The 18,229-nt window shown below is 43.5% G+C and overlaps 2 protein-coding genes across 3 annotated transcripts in view; one reads left to right on the forward strand and one right to left on the reverse strand.

The window, feature by feature from the left end:
* Window positions 1-17,411, forward strand: Nit2 (nitrilase family member 2). Of its 2 annotated transcripts, XM_037209677.1 has the most exons (11): window positions 31-134; window positions 1,304-1,422; window positions 2,813-2,933; window positions 3,847-3,935; window positions 5,959-6,052; window positions 6,540-6,614; window positions 7,703-7,781; window positions 9,525-9,623; window positions 11,831-11,886; window positions 12,154-12,283; window positions 17,336-17,411. In XM_037209677.1, exons 1-10 carry the CDS (start codon window positions 128-130, stop codon window positions 12,243-12,245), a joined length of 831 nt encoding a protein of 276 aa, XP_037065572.1. In that variant the 5' UTR covers window positions 31-127; the 3' UTR covers window positions 12,246-12,283; window positions 17,336-17,411. The 2 variants fall into 2 exon arrangements, with proteins under 2 accessions (XP_028723360.1, XP_037065572.1); XM_028867527.2 differs by lacking the exon at window positions 17,336-17,411 and having other exon boundaries at window positions 1-134; window positions 12,154-12,678.
* The window catches only part of Tomm70 (translocase of outer mitochondrial membrane 70), a 32,558-nt gene continuing 30,054 nt past the window's right edge, over window positions 15,726-18,229 (reverse strand). The window contains exon 12 of the mRNA XM_028867526.2: window positions 15,726-17,710. Within this exon, the coding sequence (XP_028723359.1) occupies window positions 17,557-17,710 (154 nt within the window). The 3' untranslated portion in view covers window positions 15,726-17,556. The remainder of the gene's footprint in view (window positions 17,711-18,229) is intronic.

Raw genomic sequence — 18,229 nt, forward strand, 5'->3', positions numbered from 1 at the left:
GGCCCCGCCCCTCGGCCCAGGTCTGGGCCACGCCCCCTCTGCGCGTTGCTGGGCCCCGCCTCCCGCGCTCGGCCACTGGATTGACTGGTCGCGTTCCCCGTCGCGCTCGGTGCACCGAAGAAGAGCCATGGCTAGTAAGTGCCTCGCGGCCTGGTCGTCGAGCTCCCCCGGGGGAGCGGAGGCTTCGGTGCGGCGGTGCAGAGGAACCGGCTGGGCCTCTGCGTGCCCCGGTCCGCCTTGCCGGTAGCTCAGATGGCTCGGAGCCGGGGCTGCTCCGGGAAGCCCCGGCTAGTGGAGCCGCCGGCCGTGCGAGCACAGGCCGCCGTGCGAGCGCAGGTCTCCGTGCCAGTCGTCCTGAGTCGGAGGATCTGCTCCCGCTGCGGGTCCCAGAGCTGTGGGGGTGGGTGGTGGTTTCACATTTCGTGGCCCTAACTCCCTCGCCTAACAGAGGGTTGTTAGTCGCCTCTCGAACTTCACATTTCATCTGTTAGCCCCAAGGGCCACTTCGTCCAGGGACTTGGTGCGGATTTCCCGCAGCGAGCTTCCTGGTCTGTAAATGCTTATCGGTGCAACGACCTGGCATGCTCACTTAAATGTTGTCCCCATACTGGGCCCTTCCCTCGGGGTGGTTTGCGTCCCTCCCCCTTGGGTCATCGTCATTGCCAATGTATGGTGGTTATTGGGACAGCCAGGGATCTTCACTTGTGCAGGTGAAGCCACAAGTCCGGCCCTCGGAGGACTCCAGTGGCGGGGTTCCCTGCTCCAGCCTGCAGAGGGCGCTTTCCACCAGCCCCGAGCCTGGGTCGGGACCTCATCCCTACAGTGACTTGAGGGAGAGTGGAAGCTAGATCGTAGCGAGTTTATCCCTCAGAAACAGAGACAGCCCAGCTTCTTAGGTTCGGGGGGGAGGGGGGGACCTTAGTGAGTTTGTGTCAACTCTGGTGACAGCTCGGGTGTGTCAGCCTGAAAGTAAGGCCGGGTTTTGGTTTCTTTTGTTTTTAATCCAGATTCTGGCACTGTTCATTAAAAGGCATCCAGGGCGAATCGTAGTTTCGTTCACCATATTTAGGATAAACCAAGGAATGAGAGATCGTAGTTTTTAATACTTTTAAGGACAATTCTGGCCTTCATCAGAAGCCAAGTTTTGTCAGTGTCGGTGACGTAATGTATCCTTTAGATTGTCCGTAGTTGTGACAATCAATACCATGTCCAAACGTTGCCAGATGCCCTGTTTGGGAATCCTGGTTCTCTCTGAACTTAGTGGGCCGATCTGACGACGGCTTGCTTTTGTCTTTTTCCTCAGCTTTCCGATTGGCGCTCATCCAGCTTCACGTTTCTTCCATTAAATCGGATAACATTGCCCGGGCTTGTAGCCTAGTCCGGGAGGCAGCAAAGCAAGGTGCCAAAGTGGTCTCCCTGCCGGTAAGTATGGGGGCGGCCGGCCCTCTCTAGGAGCCGGGGACCTGCCTCAGTCTTGCTTGCCAGTGGAGGTCCTCATGTGCCCCACCTCCAGAGGTGTCTTTTGGAACCGTAATATTGTTCCGTGTTTGTCTCGTCTATCACAAAGACTAGCAGGGGTCTTTGTCGTAAGATGTCTAATAGCATGGTTACAGGTCTAACAGGATCACCTGCTCTGTTCAGATGAGGAATACAAAATTTCAGGGGCGTTACCTCAAGGTAACGCTCTCAGGGGCTGAATGCTTGCTTTGTTCCTTACACAGCGAAGGCTTTTCTGTGGTTGTCATGTTTAAGCTTAGGTCAGACCATGCTGTTTTAGCATTTTTTGAAAAAATTGTTTTGAGCCTTTGGTTGAAGGTTGTATCATGTGTCATATTTGATGGAAGGTAAGTACAGGGTCAGCCTTGGAGTTCCTGGATAAGCAGGAATCATTAACAAAGGGAATCTTATTAATCTCGTGTGTGTGTGTGTGTGTGTGTGTGTGTGTGTGTGTGTGTGTGTGTGTGTGTATACACTCCCTGAGAGGCCAGAGATCAGTCAGTCTTGGATGTCATTCTATAGAAGTCCACTTTTTTCTTCCTCCCCTCCCTCCCCTCCCTCCCTCCCCCCCCTCTCTCTCTCTCATATCTCCCCCCCTCTCTTTTTCTTGACAGGGTTTCTCTGTGTAGCCCTGGCTGTCCCGAAACTCTCTGTAGAATAGGGTAGCCTCGAACTCAGAGATCCGCCTGCCTCTCTGTTGTGTTGGGATTAAAGGCGTCAGAGAACTGTTGAAGGCAGCTGTGTGCTGTGTGTGTGTGTGTGTGTGTGTGTGTGTGTGTGTGTGTGTTGGTGTCATTGTCCTTGGTGTCCCATCCCTGTCCTTGTTCCATCCTCACCCACTTTTCTCGTCCGTGAGAGCCATCATGGAATCACGAGGACAGTGCCAAGGTGGGATTAGAAACAGCTTGTCTACAGTGAGCAAAGCGTCGTCGCTTCTGTGCCTTTCAGAACGTCTTATGCATAAGTTTTGTTGCTGTACAAACTTAGGATAATTCTGAACTCCAGAATTCACCTCAGTATCCAAAATCACAGAATAAACCTGAGCTACGGTGGGCCTGGATGTCCAAAAACTGGTCATTCGACCGTCTCCAGGTCTAGCCGTCTGCCAGGGTCACCAGAATAACCGGTCTGTTTCCTCCATCCTCACCAGGCTAATTACCTGTCTGCCTTTGATTGCGCGCTGTTTAGCCTTAGGTCTTTTCTTAGAGGTGTTGTATCTGCTCACACAGGACCAGAGTGGGAAGTAGTGTGCTTCCACTTCCTGCAGAATTTGAAAAGGTTTACTTCCCCTTTTTTTCTTCTAACATTAATCTAGGAATGCTTTAATTCTCCATACGGAACAAACTACTTTCCTGAGTATGCAGAGAAGATTCCCGGAGAGTCCACACAGAAGCTCTCTGAAGCAGCAAAGGAGAATAGTGTTTATCTCATTGGAGGTAATTCCTTCCATGTGGGGTAACATCTAAATGTTAAAAACATTAGAATGTCTTTTGTTACATTTAAACTAACACATTTCAGCCCTTGAAAAGAATGAGGTTGTCAGGTTGCATACACCTATAATCCCAGCCCTTAGAAAGCAGAGGCAGGAGGATTGTAAGTTCAACGTCAGCTTGGGATACACTTCAAGAAACACTAAGTGTAAAATATGCAAGTTCAGCATGATTATGAACAGAATTTGCCCACTTAGATTAATCTTCCCCACAAAAGATATGCTCTCTCAGGGAGTTATGTATGTAAAAGGCCTAGCAAATACCATAGAAAGAAACACACCAAACTGATCCTGAGAACTTTCCCTGTAAAAGGAGTGTGACTAGATAGAATGTGGCAAGAGAAACCTTACCTGTGTTCTATGTGCTGATTGGGGGGGGGGGGGGGGAGGGGACGCATAGTAAACCTCCAGAGGTTCAATAAATATAAAGAACAAGATTATTTTGTGTCATGATTATCATGATTATTAAGGATTAGGAATGAATAGGTGGTGGCAATGTGTATCGGATTGGTTCTGTGATGGAGAAAGACTTGTATCGTAACATTCTTATCCTGGGGGCTCTGGGATTCAGTTTTGTTGTAAGATGATGAATTTGAGCAATGAGGAATTCTGGATTTTGCTCTAATGTTACATATTAACTGTTGCGAAATGTCGTGGCTGGATTTCAGGGCCAATTTGGTTATTTTTTAAACCTTCCTGTGACGTCTGGCCTAATTGTAGTGTATCAATAATTTGCTTGGGATAAAGTTTATTATTGGACCAAGTGACTATTTCCCAGGGCCTTGCCTAGCATCACAAAGTTATTGGCCCATTCTCTTTTGTTATTGTTTGGAGTGACTATATCTTTCCCTCAATGAAAGGCTCCATCCCCGAAGAGGATGCTGGGAAACTGTACAACACCTGTGCTGTGTTTGGGCCCGATGGGAGTTTATTGGTAAAGCACAGAAAGGTGAGTAGGGGTGTACAGATCCCATCATCTTTCCTCTTCTGTTTCTTGCTAGGATGTAAAAATATAGTTAATCCTTAAACTACTGGTGTTGTATGTAGCAATGTCACTGAACTTACCCATTAATTCTCCTAATTTAATTTTGGGTGCCAGTTATATAATCTGAGAAAGACAGCCTCGTTCTTTCTTTCTCCTACTTCCGTATTTCACCTTTTTTTTTTTTCTTGTTGCTCCATGTAGGGTCTCAGGAATACCAGCAGTAAGTAACAGGTGTTCTTATCTTGTTTCCAGTCTCAGAAGGAACACGTTCATCATTTTTTCCCCTAAATATGATGATTGTTTTAGGATTGCTTCGTATGACTATGAGATGAAAAGAGTTCCTTTTTTTTTTTTTTTTTTTTTTTTTTTTTTTTTTTGGTTTTTCGAGATAGGGTTTCTCTGTGTAGCTTTGCACCTTTCCTGGAACTCACTTGGTAGCCCAGGCTGGCCTCAAACTCACAGAGATCAGCCTGGCTCTGCCTCCCCAGTGCTGGGATTAAAGGTGTGCGCCACCACCGCCCGGCTGAGTTCTTTTCATGGCAGAGTCTTGTTTCATTTTTAAAATCATGGTTGGTTGTAGAAGTTCACCAGGTACAGGCTGGACACACCTTAGTGGTGGAGTGCTTATGTAGCACGGGAATGGCCGGAGTTTAATCACTGCCACCACTCCTCAGCGTAAGTTGACTAATGCTCAGTGTACATCCTTGGGGGCGTCTGCCCTTTTCTCATGTGATAAAGTACATCGGTTGATTTTCTGATATCAAGCTGCATTTGCTTTCCTGGAAAAAAGTTCAGGAAAAAGCCAGGTGATGGTGGCACACACCTTTAATCCCAGGACTCAGGAGGCAGAGGCAGGCAGATCTCTGAGTTCAAGGCCAGCCTGGTCTACAGAACAAGTTCTAGGACATCCAGGGCTACACAGAGAAACCCTGTCTCAAAAAAAAAAAAAATCTCATTTGGAAGAGATGCATTATTATATATGCATTGCTGACTTTGTTTTGCAAGATTTTACCGGGATTTTGTTTTGTTTTGTTTTGTTTGAAGACAGGGTCTTTCTGTGTAACCTAGGCTGGCTTTAAATTAAACTCAAGTAGTTCAGACTGGCCTTGAACTTGTGGCAACCGCCGTGTGTGAGCATCCTTAGTTCTAGGATTACAGGCATGTGCCCCCATGCCAGCTTGCCTGTTGTTTTTTTGTTTGTTTGTTTGTTTTTTAGTTTTTTTGAGACAGGGTTTCTCTGTGTAGCTTTGGAGTCTTTCCTGGAACTCCCTCTGTAGATGAGGCTGGCCTCGAACTCACAGAGATCTGCCTGGCTCTGCCTCCCGAGTGCTGGGATTAAAGGCGTGTGCCACCACTGCCCGACAGCTTGCCTGTTTTAAATGCTGCCCATTCTTTTTGTTTTCTTTGCTGTCGTTGTTGGTTTTTTTGATACAGGGTCTCTGCTTAGCCCTGGCTATTCTTGTAGACCAGGCTGGCCTCAGACTTACAGCGCTACACCTGTCTCTGCCTCCCAAGGGTCTCCTTCTCTTTTACCAATTTCCTCAATTTGACTCTGATTCTGAGAAATTTTCCTTAGCATTTATAGTGAGTAAAAGCAACATAGTACATCCCATGAGGAGACCGTGCATACTGCACACCTGTAGAAAACAGGTGCTAAAACCCACATCATTTCCCCATTTTCCTGTAGTAGATGGAATAGGTGAAATAGTGAACCTGTTCCTTCAGAGACCGGAAACAAGATTATTTAATACTCTTATTTAAATACAAGATTATTTAAACCTATTGTTTAATGCTGTGCCTGAGATCCCACACAGAGCAATAGGGATTCGATGTCCGTCAGCTTGTAGGTGCAATATGGGCAAACGGGATAATGTTTGTATTGTCAATCTTAAGAGTATTTCCATATCTGACCACAGTGAGCTATCCACCAGTACTGCTGTGAGGCCTGTAGGGAAAGGAGTAACCAAATCAATTATTTGTGATGCAGATCCATCTGTTTGACATTGATGTTCCTGGGAAAATTACATTTCAAGAATCTAAAACATTGAGTCCTGGTGACAGTCTCTCCACATTTGACACTCGTACGTACCAGATACGTTTGCCTCTTAGAGTAATCCCAGAAGAGAGGAGCAGGTACTTTTCCTTCTATGTCTGTCCCTACCTTTTTCATCAACTTTTAGCATCCCTAAAAGTTCAGAATTGGGGAAGGTAAGCAGTCAGAGGTCTAGAAAGTTTGGACAGAATGGAAACCCTGGGTTTTGACACGATGTTTCTCTTCCATTGGGTTACAGCCTCCTGACCATCCACAGTGTTCCTGTTGGGCCACAATTGACATACCCTACTTAGATAGTGTGCATGACTCACAAGGAACTTCTCATAGCTGTCCTGAGGTGGTGAATGATATCTTTGAGATGATATCCCAATGGGATTGAACATACACATTGTCTCTATATAGGAGTCCGTATCAATTCTTCCCTGTCAGTGTTTTGTGATCAGAGAAGGTTTACCCTTCTGCCCCGTGCTACCGGAGATTCACTTCTCATGGGTGTGTTTTCTGTTTGGAAACAGCTTATTGCAAAGTAGGCCTGGGCATCTGCTACGATATGCGCTTCGCAGAACTTGCACAAATCTATGCACAGAGAGGTGAGATAATAATATACAGGTGGGCTGGGAAGCTCCTTGGAGGTTTGATTCTGGGATGGATGGTCCTGTGGCATGAAGGGAGCTCTTAACATGAAGTTGCTCAAAAGAACCAAAACAAAACAGACAAACAAAAACACAGAAAATCTGCACAAATGCACAAAATCTTGGAGGTAGAGTGTTAATGTATTCATGTCCAGCTCTACCATACCAGCTTGCTAAACAGACTTCTGCTGATGCTATGGTTTGGGGGATCTGATCTCAGACACTGTGTAGCCAAAGCAGAAGCTTTGTTCCCGAATATCCTCTCCACCCTCTGCCTCCCTCCTGTCACTGCTGAAGTTGCAGGGGTTCACTGGAAATGGAGGAATGGTCTGTACCCTCTTGGAGTTCAGTACTCACATATACAGTCAGTAATATTCTGGTCTGGACAAGACCTCCTGCTGGTAAAGTAGAATGAGCCAATCAGGAGATCCGAATTCTGGTTCTAGCCCTTCCCCGTAGATGGCACAGCACTTTGATCCCTCATTTTTCCTCTCTAAAGAGGTGTGGTTTCTAGCTCCCTCAGAGAACTGCTCTCAAGGAGGACCAAGGAGAGAACTTACAAAGCCCGTCTCACGGGCGTTCAGCACATCCCAGTGTCCTTACGAGGGCACTGAAACCACTGCCACTTACCTAAGTGAAGTGGTACGGATGACTGGACAGCTGTTCAGCAGATGCGGCGCATGCATTCTGGGCATAACAGTGTCGGAAACTGTACTGCCCCAGTCGGCTGGAAAGTCACATGACACTTCACTGTGCGGTGCTGACCATCTGGCGCCGAGCAACGTTTGGATTACAGCTCTCCACTTTTTAAAAGTGCAGGTGCAAGTTCCGATGTCAGCCATCCAGCTCATTTTTCTTGTGGCGGTGTTTCATAGGAAATAGCTCTAAGACTTTTAAATTCAGAGTCGTATCTGTCTGTGTCTTACCCGACGGACCTCTTGTTGTGTGTGGAAGAGTTTGAGTTTGGCTCTGTTGGATAAGGAATACAGGGTGGGACCAGAGTCATCGAGTGCTCAACATTGCATTTTCTTCTTTCATGCCTGGAGGCTGCCAGCTCTTGGTGTATCCCGGAGCTTTCAATCTGACCACTGGACCTGCCCACTGGGAGTTGCTCCAGCGAGCCCGGTAAGAAAGGAATCAAGCATCTCAGTGGTGATGGAGTATCAGCCTTAAATGGAATCCTGCCCCTGACCCAGCCTGTCCTGGCATCCAGATGCGTTTAGAAAGGGTGAATCTGCACAAAGAGCTCGGCTGGATACGGTCTCCAATGCCAGAGCAGTGCCCTCTGAAGATGCTAGGATTAAAGGCCTGTGCCATGCCTGGCTTATAAAATCAATTTATTTTAGATTGTACACCTCTCCCCCCCCCCTTTTTTTTTCTCTCTGTGTGTGTACGCGCGCCTGGACTATTTCACCAATCCAGTGACTTTTAGTTCCATCCATTTTGCAATGGCTAAGCGCCATTCTGTTGTACATAGTACGATCTTTATCTACTCGTCAGTTAACAGACACAGGATGTTACCATTTCTTGGCTCTTGTGAATAGTCCAGTAATGCTGGGGTTCAGATGGTTTTTTTCATGTGCTATTCTATTTCATTTGGATTTATACCTTTCAGGAGGATTTCTGGACCACATGTTCTGTTTATAACTTTTGGAGGAAACTCGACTGCTTCCCACAATGGCTGTGCTAACTCACAGTCACATTAGTAGTGGTTTTCTTCTCCACGCCCTCACTGGGATTTCTTACCCTTAGGCTTCTTGATAACAGCCATTTGAACTAGAGTGAAGCAGTTTGTGGTTGGTCATCATGGTTTTGAATTGCATTTGCCTGATGATTAGTGATATTGAGCGTTTTAAAAATATTTACGTTGGCCATTTGTGTTTGTCAGCTGTCTATCATTGTGACAGAATGCCCTAGATAAAGAACTTAGAAGGATGGGCAGTGTATCTTGGCCCTGCTTTCAGAGGTTTCATTTCACTTGGCGGGAGAGTGTAGTGGGGGCCTTTTCACCCCAGGCAGAAAAGAGAGAGAGGAGGGGCTGGGGTCCCCGTGTTCTTCCAGGGCACCCCCAAGAGCCTGATTTCTGCCTCTGTGACTTACTCCCTATAAAAGTTGTATTAGCTCCCCTGCCAGGAGTGCTGTGGGCTAAGGACCCAGCCTCAGATGGGCCTTTGGAGGACATTCCAGCCCTGAATTGTAGCACTATTTGCTTGGCTTCTTTTTAATACCCATTTAGCTCTGTTGCTCTCCCTTGAGTCTCAATAAGTAGGCCAGGCTGACTTTGAACTCTGGTTCCTCCTGCTTCAGCCTCCTGACTGGTGGAGTTACAAACATGCTTCACCATTTTGAAATTGGGTTGTCTTGTGATATTGAGATTTTAGAGATGTTAGCTACATATTTGTATATATTTCTCCTTCCTGGAGGTTTTCTTGCTATTCTTGGTACCTTCATTTGCTGTCTTAGTTTGATCATAATCCCATGTTCCTATTTTTGTGTCTTATTCCTAAAAATCATTGCTCATTCCAATGTCCAGAAGCCTTTTCCTATGTTTTCTTCTAGTGTTTTCATAGTTTTGGTCTTTTTTTTTTTTTTTTTTTAAATAACTGTATACACTTGGATAGAAACATATTGCATCTGGGCAGTGGTGGTACACGCCTTTAGTCCCAGCGTTTGTGAAGCAGAGGCAGGCAGATCTCTGAGGCCAGCCTGGTCTACAGAGTAAATTCTAGGACAGGCTCCAAAGCTACACAAAGAAACCCTGTCTCAAACAAAACAAAACAAAACAAAACAAAAAAACAAAAACAAAACAAAAAACATATTGCAGATCTACAAAGTGTAAGGTATTTGCTTTCTGTCTGTTGACTACAGGGCTGTTGATAACCAGGTGTATGTGGCTACAGCCTCTCCTGCCCGGGATGACAAAGCCTCATATGTGGTCTGGGGACACAGCACTGTTGTGGATCCTTGGTGAGTGTGTCTTAGGCTGCGCTCAGCTGGAAACTGAAAGATGACACAGGATTGTGTCCCCTGAAACGCCTCCTCTCTTTTACCCACATATCCCAACAGGCATAAGGGAGGCTTCCACTTCCAATCCCTGTGAGGAAAACCATCCTGCTTGCCAGGCTGTCCTCGGCCTTTGTCCTCTTTTGCTTGTCTCAGGAGCTGTCTTGGCAATCATACAAAATAAGTAAGGCAGCAGCAGTGGGGTAGGCAGTTGGTTTTAGTAAAAGATTCCAGAATTCTTTGCTTTTGGCTAAAATTTAGGCTAAGTGACTGGTCCCAGGGTAGGAATGAGAAATAAGGCAAAAATGTTACTCCCCATGTAACGATTAGAAAGATAGGGGAGTGAGTTAAAGCAATGATTCTCAACCTGTGGGTCATGACCCTTTCGCAGGGATCTCATATCAGGTATCCTGTATATCAGATATCTGCATTATGTGATATATATATATATATACATACACATATACATATATATATATAATCCATAACAGCAAAATTACAGTTATGAAGTAGCAATGAAAAGTTTTATGGCTCGGGGTCACCACAACATGAGGAACCATATTAAAGGGTCACAGCATTAGGAAGGGTGAGAACCGCTGGGTTAGAGGAAACTAGCTGTCCCCTGTGAAAAGGTAAAGCATTTTACCTTATGTGAACATAAAACATCTGTCCAGTAGCAGAGTTTTCTCCATGGGTAAGCCACGCGGCTGGCAACTGCAGGTATAAGTTTACAGCATACATTCACACATAGGATTTCAACTCAGACATGCGTCCCTACTAGAACTTTGGACTTCAGAATTTGGCTTTAGTCCATGGTACTTTGTATGTACATGCTCACACACAAAAGCATTTCTACAATTTCAGAATAAACAGACCGGTCATCAAACCAAGAGTTTAAAGTTTAAATATCCCTATGGGGTCCCAAGAGGGTTTCCGCAGTGTGTGTGTGTGTGTGTGTGTGTGTGTGTGTGTGTGTGTGTGTGTGTGATGCAGAGGCTTTACAAGATGTGACGACTGATTCTCAGTAGTTCCACACTACTGCCAGGGTTGATGGGCACTGGAGAACTGGAAGGGTTAGGCTGGCTTCTGTCATATTCCTGTCTAGATGTTGGTGACAGGCTCTACAGCCAATTCTGATTGCTACCTAGAGTGGCTGTTTCTGAAGAGGAATTGCATGTGCTATGTGCTGTACCCTTTTATTTCTTGTGATGGGTTTTGGTGCCTGGGGGTTACATAGAGAAAGAACTTTGAATTTGGCAGGACAGATGGGTGGGAATTAGAAAAGAGGATTTAATCAAATGAAACTAATGGTATTAGTAGTTCATCCTTTCCAGGAGTTTGTGACTGATGAGTACAATCAGTTATGCCAGATGGTTTGTTATGATATATTATTCTAGAAATTAATAATTTTTCTAGATGTGTTTTTGAGCTCCTGTGCTGGGCCAAAAGGCTGAGTACTGGAAATAGTTTTCCGATTAGCCTTCCCCTGGACTTTTGAAGGGCTGTTGCTTCTGCCAGCGTATAGACCCTTACCACTTTGTGGGCTAGTCTCTCCCTCCAGTCTGAACCAGAACTCATTAGCATAGGGAGCCAGGGATCTTAGCCACACATGTAGAGGCTCTAGCGCAGTGGTTCTCAACCTTCCTAAGGCTGCGACCCTGTGGTGGGGACCCCAACCAGAAAGTTATTTTCGTCACTACTATATAACTGATATACTCTGTTTGCCTATGGTCTTAGGTGACCCCTGTGAAAGGGTCATTCAACCCTCAAAGGGTTAATGACCCATAGGTTGAGAAACACTGTTCTAGTAGATCTGGGTCCTGCACAGGCCCAGCCACACTACCCTCAGGTGCGGTAGCAGCTGGGAGGGTATGAGGAACTGATGGAGACCATCCTTGGAAGGGGCTTCATCAGGAAGTAGTATTGGTACTTCCTGTTGATTATTGATAGCTCTATTCCCATATATTTATAATCATAGAATAGCTATCATTTTCTAGCAGTGTGCAGTTTATTAAACAACATAGATAGTAGGCCCCGAATTTATACCGTTTTATACTTGTTTTAGATCTTAGAGTCTTTCTTTTGGCCTGTTAGACAAGGAGAAAAATATTGAGAATTTGACTATCACCAGATGTCAGTGAATCTCAATTCATTCTCTCAATCTCCTTCAGGGGACAGGTCCTAACCAAAGCTGGCACTGAGGAAATGATCCTATACTCAGACATAGGTAAGATCTGCACTGCTGTGGTTCAGGTGTCCTGCTCTTCTATTCTGGTTGATATTTTGGATCTGGTTCTGACGAGCTCTGGGTCTGTCTCACTGGGCTTTGTTTGGTTTGAATTGAGCCTGGGACCAGCGCCAGGACAACAGCATCCAGATGAGGCGAATGTTACTGAGTCACTTGCTAAGACTGGTTGTTTTTAGTCTGTGAAAGAATCTAGTTGGTTGGTAAGGCGCTGCCAATTATTCATCATGCACGTTCCTGTTTTTGCAGACCTGAAGAAGCTGGCTGAAATTCGGCAGCAAATCCCCATTTTAAAACAGAAAAGAGCAGACCTTTATGCAGTAGAGGCAAAGAAGCCCTGAAGTTTGTTCCCGACTTATCACAAGCAGGATAGTACTCTGTACGATAATCAACTTTACTAAAGCCTTTTTAGGGACAGTGCTGGGGAAATGAACCCAGCCTTACACACGTTAATTCCACCACTGATCTGCATCACAAGCCCCTTATTGAGTGAAGACTTTTCTTTAAATTTGCTTGGTATGATGTTCTAGCTCCCCTGATAAAGAATTACTTAGGCTGGTGGTTCTTAGGTATTTCAGTCTTAAGAACCTTTTGTACAATTAAAACCTGAAGACTAGGCATTCTTGATTGTCTGTGTAGCTAGTGGTAGGCTGGTCAAGGTGTGATACTCAGCTGTCTGAGAAAAAGGACTCTTGTAGGAATACTGATTTCCACAGTGCTAATATCCCAAATGTTTTAAAAAACATTTTTATTAAAATTGGTTTTCATACAATATATTTTGATGTTTTCCCCCTCTCCAACTCCCCCCCACCCATCCAACTTTGTTCTTTCTCTTCCAAAAACAAAAACTCTACAAAAGTGAAAATCAAAACCAACAAGCAAAAGACAAATAGAAATAAAAGCAGTAAGACAAATAGAAATAAAAAGTCCACAAAAAAGAAAACAATGGAGTTTAACATGTTGCTTTTAAATAGTAACAGATGTGCATCTGGGCTCCGTGGCCTGTGCAATACTGCTCTAACACAACTGATTCAATATATAATAGCTATTTACCATACTGGTTAAGTCAAAACTTAAGATAGATAGCTAGATAGCTAGTCAGTCTTACTGTGGTTACTCACAGAAGAGTAACAAAATCAAGTGACTAAAAAATGAAATATATGACTTGGTAAAATTTGGTACACATATAAAACTATGAAATACCAATCAAGAAAGTGAGTATGTGTACTAGAAGTTTCCTATAAGCTTTAAAAATATATTATTCATGTGCATGTGTAGAGATGTCAGGCGCTCAGAGGCCAGAGGAAATCCCCCGGAGCTTGAGTTAGAAGTATTCATGAGCTACCCAATATGGGCGACAGGAACTGAACTCAGGTCCTCCCCCAGAGACCAGGGAGCAGTAAGCACTCTTTACCATCTCTCCAGCCCTCCTATAATCTTGTAACCTCTCTAGCTATTCAACGATTGGTAAGCTTTCCCACCACAGAGTACTTTGAATTTTCTAGAATTATGTAAAAAGTGAATTACAATCTAGTACTTTTATTGGTACAGTTTATCTTACCTGTGCATCAGAGATGTATTACTTGATGGACATCTGAGTTCTTCCCGGCTTTCAAATCAAAGAGTTAGAAACAAAGGTTTTCATGTCTTTAGGAGTGGAGTGGTGGGTTCAAATATCTACTTCACTGTTAAACTGTTTTCCAAAATGGTCATACCATTTTATACTGCTGCCAACAATTGTATGAGTTCTAGCTGTCCCATATTCTCTATCCTCACTGACACTCAGGATGGTTAAATTTTTATTACACTTTCTTTTTTGGAGATGTGTGTAGTAGGAATCTTAAAAGTTCTTATTAATAAAATCAAACCCGAGCCGAGTTATTGGGGTTCATGCTGGTAGATCAGAGAGACAGGACAAGCCACAGCTATCTCACCTCACCGGATCCTCAGCTGGTCTTGTCTCCTCAGACTGGAGGCTTCTGAGTCCTCATCCGGAATGGGTCTCAGCTGAATTACTGCTCAAAAGCCTGAAGCTTAACCAGCCACATGCTTAACCAGCCAAAATGCCTAACCAACCAAATGCCTCTAGTTTCTGGTCCTCACGCCTTATATATCTTTCTTCTTTCTACCACCACTCCCTGGGATTAAAGGCTGGCTTTCTGGGATTAAAGGCTTGTCACCATGCTTGGCTATTTCCAATGTGGCCTTGAACTCACAGAGATCCAGAGGGATTTCTATCTCTGGAATGCTAGGATTAAAGGTGTGAGTGCCACCATTTTCTAGCCTTTGTATCTAGTGGCTGTCTGTTCTCTGACCCCAGATATTTTTATTAGAGTACACAATATTTTGGTGAACACAATACCACCACAGATGTGTCTTGCTATGTAGCCTATACTGGCTTTGAACTTGGAGTTCTCTTACATCCGCCTCCCCAGTGCTGGAATTACAGGCACCATGCCATGACCAGCTTCTTCACTGTTAAGTTTAATATTTCTTTCTTGGGCTGGTGAGATGACTCAGTGGGTAAAGCACTGGTTTTGCAGGCCTGATAACCTAGTTCAGTCCATGGAACCTATGATGGAAGGAGCCAATTCTACAAAGTTGCCTTCTACATGTATGCCTCATACAGTAAGACAAAAGATATTTCTGAAAATTGATTTATCTAATGACTGGTACTAACCTCTTTTCACATGTATCTTTGGTGAAGTATCAGTTCGTACCTTTTGCCCATATTTTTATGGCTTTATTTATCAAGTGTTAAGTTGCTTATCTATTTTGATATAAATTCTTTTTCAAGTATTGTTTGACAGTCTCCTACTCTGAGGGAAAATGACATTTACCCTTCCCACACTGGGGATTAAACAGAGACTTCACTGCTACACATGTTCTTTCCCACAGCTGGAACTTCACCCATTCTTAGTATTTCATTATTTTGTGTCTTGTCATGTGACCTTCCTATCTCTGCTTCCTCAGTGCTGAGATTACAGGCTTCTGCCACCATGCCAACTAACTTTTTTTCCCCCCTTGAGACAGGGTTTCTGTGTACCCACCATGGCTGTCCTGGAATTCACTTTGTAGACCAGGCTGATTTTGAACTCATGGAGATTCACCTGCCTCTGCCTCCTAAGAGGTGGGATTACAGGTATATGCCACATGCACCTGGATAATTTTCATTTTTTAAAGAATTATTTGAAGAACAAACATGGTGCGTTTTCATGAAGGACAAGTTATTTTTTATTTTTTAATGGTTATTTTTAGGTGTTGACTCATTTTGCCTGCATGCATGTTTGCAGAGCACGTGTCTGTGCCTGACTCTAGAAGCAAGCTCTACAGCTAGTTACAGACAGCCTGTGAGCTGCCACATACGGGTGCAGTCCTGGAAACCAAACCCCCCAGCCCTCCTTTATCTCCTTTTGAAGTTTGTCCTTTTTCTGTTGTGTATCAAACCCCAAATCACTAAGACTTTACTCGGTGTGCTCTGACACTTATGGCTTTAGCTTACAATCACAAGTCCACCCCCTAAACAGTATGAAGGACGGAGCTCCATGACAACATCTAACAGGTGGTTTTCTAGGCTGCTGTACAAGTATAAGATACAGATAAAGGACGGAGGAAGGGGTTCTTCAGCTCCTGCTCTCCAGAGAGCTTTGTTTCATTGTTACAGGAATGAATAGTCGTAGGACTTTCCCAACCATACTAATACAAACTTGTATATGTCTATTTACACAGTTAGTTTTAACCAACAAGAGACTGACTGAAAAGGGTATTAGTTAATAAATGAACAAACTACCTATCTCTGTTACAAGAATAGATAGAAAAGCTTGAATGTAGTATTTATTTTGTGAATTTACATGTGAAGCCATTTACAAAAGAAAAGATACAGACAGATGCAGCTTTAGTGCAGTTTCAAATATGTTCACAACAGGCAAAAAAGTTGGTGAGTATTTGGAATGACAGTATTGAATGGCACATGCTTTATTGTTTCCTACCCAGCCCCAAGAAAGAAAGGAGCAGAGTAGAAAAATGTCAGTATCAATGTAAATACAGCCATGCAAATAAAAAAAAAAAAAAAACAAACTTTTTAAGCGAAGAGGTCACATTCAGAGATGTAGGACATTCCTGTATTTAGGGTTATCATCATTGGAGAATTATTTCAGAACAAAACGAAGAGCTCTCCAACTTTCCATTATCCCAATCAATCACCTTAAATCATATTAACTGCCCCTACTGAAATCAGCCACAGGCTTCCCAATATTGTCCAAAGACTACCTTTGAAAGAGGAGTCATTTCTAATAGTTTCTAAAAAGACAGCATTTGTAGACAGAGTCATTTGGTTTCGGTGGGATGAAGCACCCTTTAAATAAGAGTGTAAAATGCTCCTTTACTCTCAACCATGTAAACTACAGTTAGACGTCATGTCCGTAAGTCTCAACAGACTTGCTCGTTTTCTAAATCATTTCAGGTAAATAAACCTCTACCTGTCCTGGATCTTGGAAACAGACTCTAAGAATCCGTACCCCCTCCCCACACACACACCAGAAAAATCCAGCATATAAATAAGCAAAAGGATAGTCTGTGAAAGTAATGAATGGAAACATACCTTAGTGATTCCAAAGAGGATGAGGTACAGATAAAAATGAACAGAACAAAAGTCAAGTCAGCTGTCAGTATCCCTGGAGATGTGGACATGGACCACAGTCCTTAGAGGTCAAAAAGTACTCTATGTATTGGACAGCTCTGAAAATACTGGCTCAAAATCCCTTAAGTTAATACAGCCACAGCTAAAGCATTAAACTTGTCATTTCAAAAAAGTATGCTCTGGCTCCAGGACTGACATCCTTTTTGAACCTTTACCATATTTCTGTCACTAAAAAATTTAAACTAATTAAATATTCCTATATATCATCACATGTACTCCATCTGTATGTGGGTTGTTCACATACACCCACTTTCTTTAAAAAGCACACTATTAAATAGTACTTACTATGGAATAGGCACGGGCAATTATATACACATCTCTTATCTTACCTTCCTTGTTCAGTCCCTCATTAATAGTCTTCCCGTACAAGTATCAATCAGAATAGTTTGCTTCTGCATAATTTACTAAAGTACTACAGAATCAGAGGCACTGTGCATGCTGACAATAGCTTAAAGTCTTTCAATTTTACTGAAATCCATATTGAAGCTTTTCATCCTTCAAAAAAATTAAAAAGGATTAATTGAATATAAAAGAAGTCTATTTTACAGCACTTACTTTGTTAAAGACCAACATACTATAAAACACTCATATTATACAAACAGCTATAAAAACAAAATCAGAACATAATCCCCACCCCAATATAAAAAAAGCAAATCAACAAATCAAAGTTTTTATTTGCATGGCCAATTACTGTTTGTATTCTACAGGTTTGTTTTCATATCCCTTTAACAGGTTCTAAGCTCTTGTTGCACAGGGAATAAAAGCTGCAAGACTGCAAACTTCCTTCAGCAGCCACGCCCACAACACCTAAACATGAAACAGATGTAATGAATGACAACATCACAAAGGGATCCGGAGTTCCACCATTCAACACAGTTCATGACAGTGTGTTCAGGGTTCAGTTGAAGGGGGTAAACTTCTTTAAAAAGAGTCAGTCTGCTTTCCCCTTGGTTTTATAATGTCGGTGGTTTTAATCCATATTTCTTTGCTACTTCTGTCTGGGCATGGGCAGCATCGCAAAGTGAATACAGATGAGCCATCTCCATTTCTGATTTGGCCAGGTTGATAGCTTTGTTGAACATGTCAATGGCTTTCTCCATGTTTCCTCTAAAAAAAAAAAAAAATCAAAATTTCAGAGTCTTTAACCAGCACTTTTCAATAACCAATTCAGAAGATGGTACAACTTGTCCAGTTTCTTGGCTGGTTGCTTCTTTGTAGCAGGATCCAGAACCCACTTTGGCCTGGCTGTGTTCCTTGTAACTCACACTAACAAAACCAGGGGTTTCTGGTCTTCCCACAGGAACAATCAAAGTGAAAAAAGAAATCATACACCATACATAAAGACCCAGTGTCACTTTTTAAGGGACAAGCATGACAGCTTTTACAAATATAACTTTTATTTTATTTTATTTTATTTTTTGTTTTTCGAGACAGGGTTTCTCTGTGTAGCTTTGCGCCTTTCCTGGGACTCACTTGGTAGCCCAGGCTGGCCTCGAACTCACAGAGATCCGCCTGGCTCTGCCTCCCGAGTGCTGGGATTAAAGGCGTGCGCCACCACCGCCCGGCACAAATATAACTTTTAATTTGGAAAAGTAATGAAATGAGGCAAATCCAATGTCCCTAATT

This window comes from Peromyscus leucopus, chromosome 12 (assembly GCF_004664715.2).
Source record: "Peromyscus leucopus breed LL Stock chromosome 12, UCI_PerLeu_2.1, whole genome shotgun sequence".
Taxonomy (NCBI): Eukaryota; Metazoa; Chordata; class Mammalia; order Rodentia; family Cricetidae; genus Peromyscus; species Peromyscus leucopus.

What these genes read in the sequence shown, in the direction of transcription:
- Nit2 (XM_028867527.2), top strand. An exon ending in TAGTGTTTATCTCATTGGAG is followed by an intron (nt 2,934 to 3,846) that starts GTAATTCCTTCC and finishes CCTCAATGAAAG; the next exon opens with GCTCCATCCCCGAAGAGGAT. An exon ending in ACAAATCTATGCACAGAGAG is followed by an intron (nt 6,615 to 7,702) that starts GTGAGATAATAA and finishes TCATGCCTGGAG; the next exon opens with GCTGCCAGCTCTTGGTGTAT.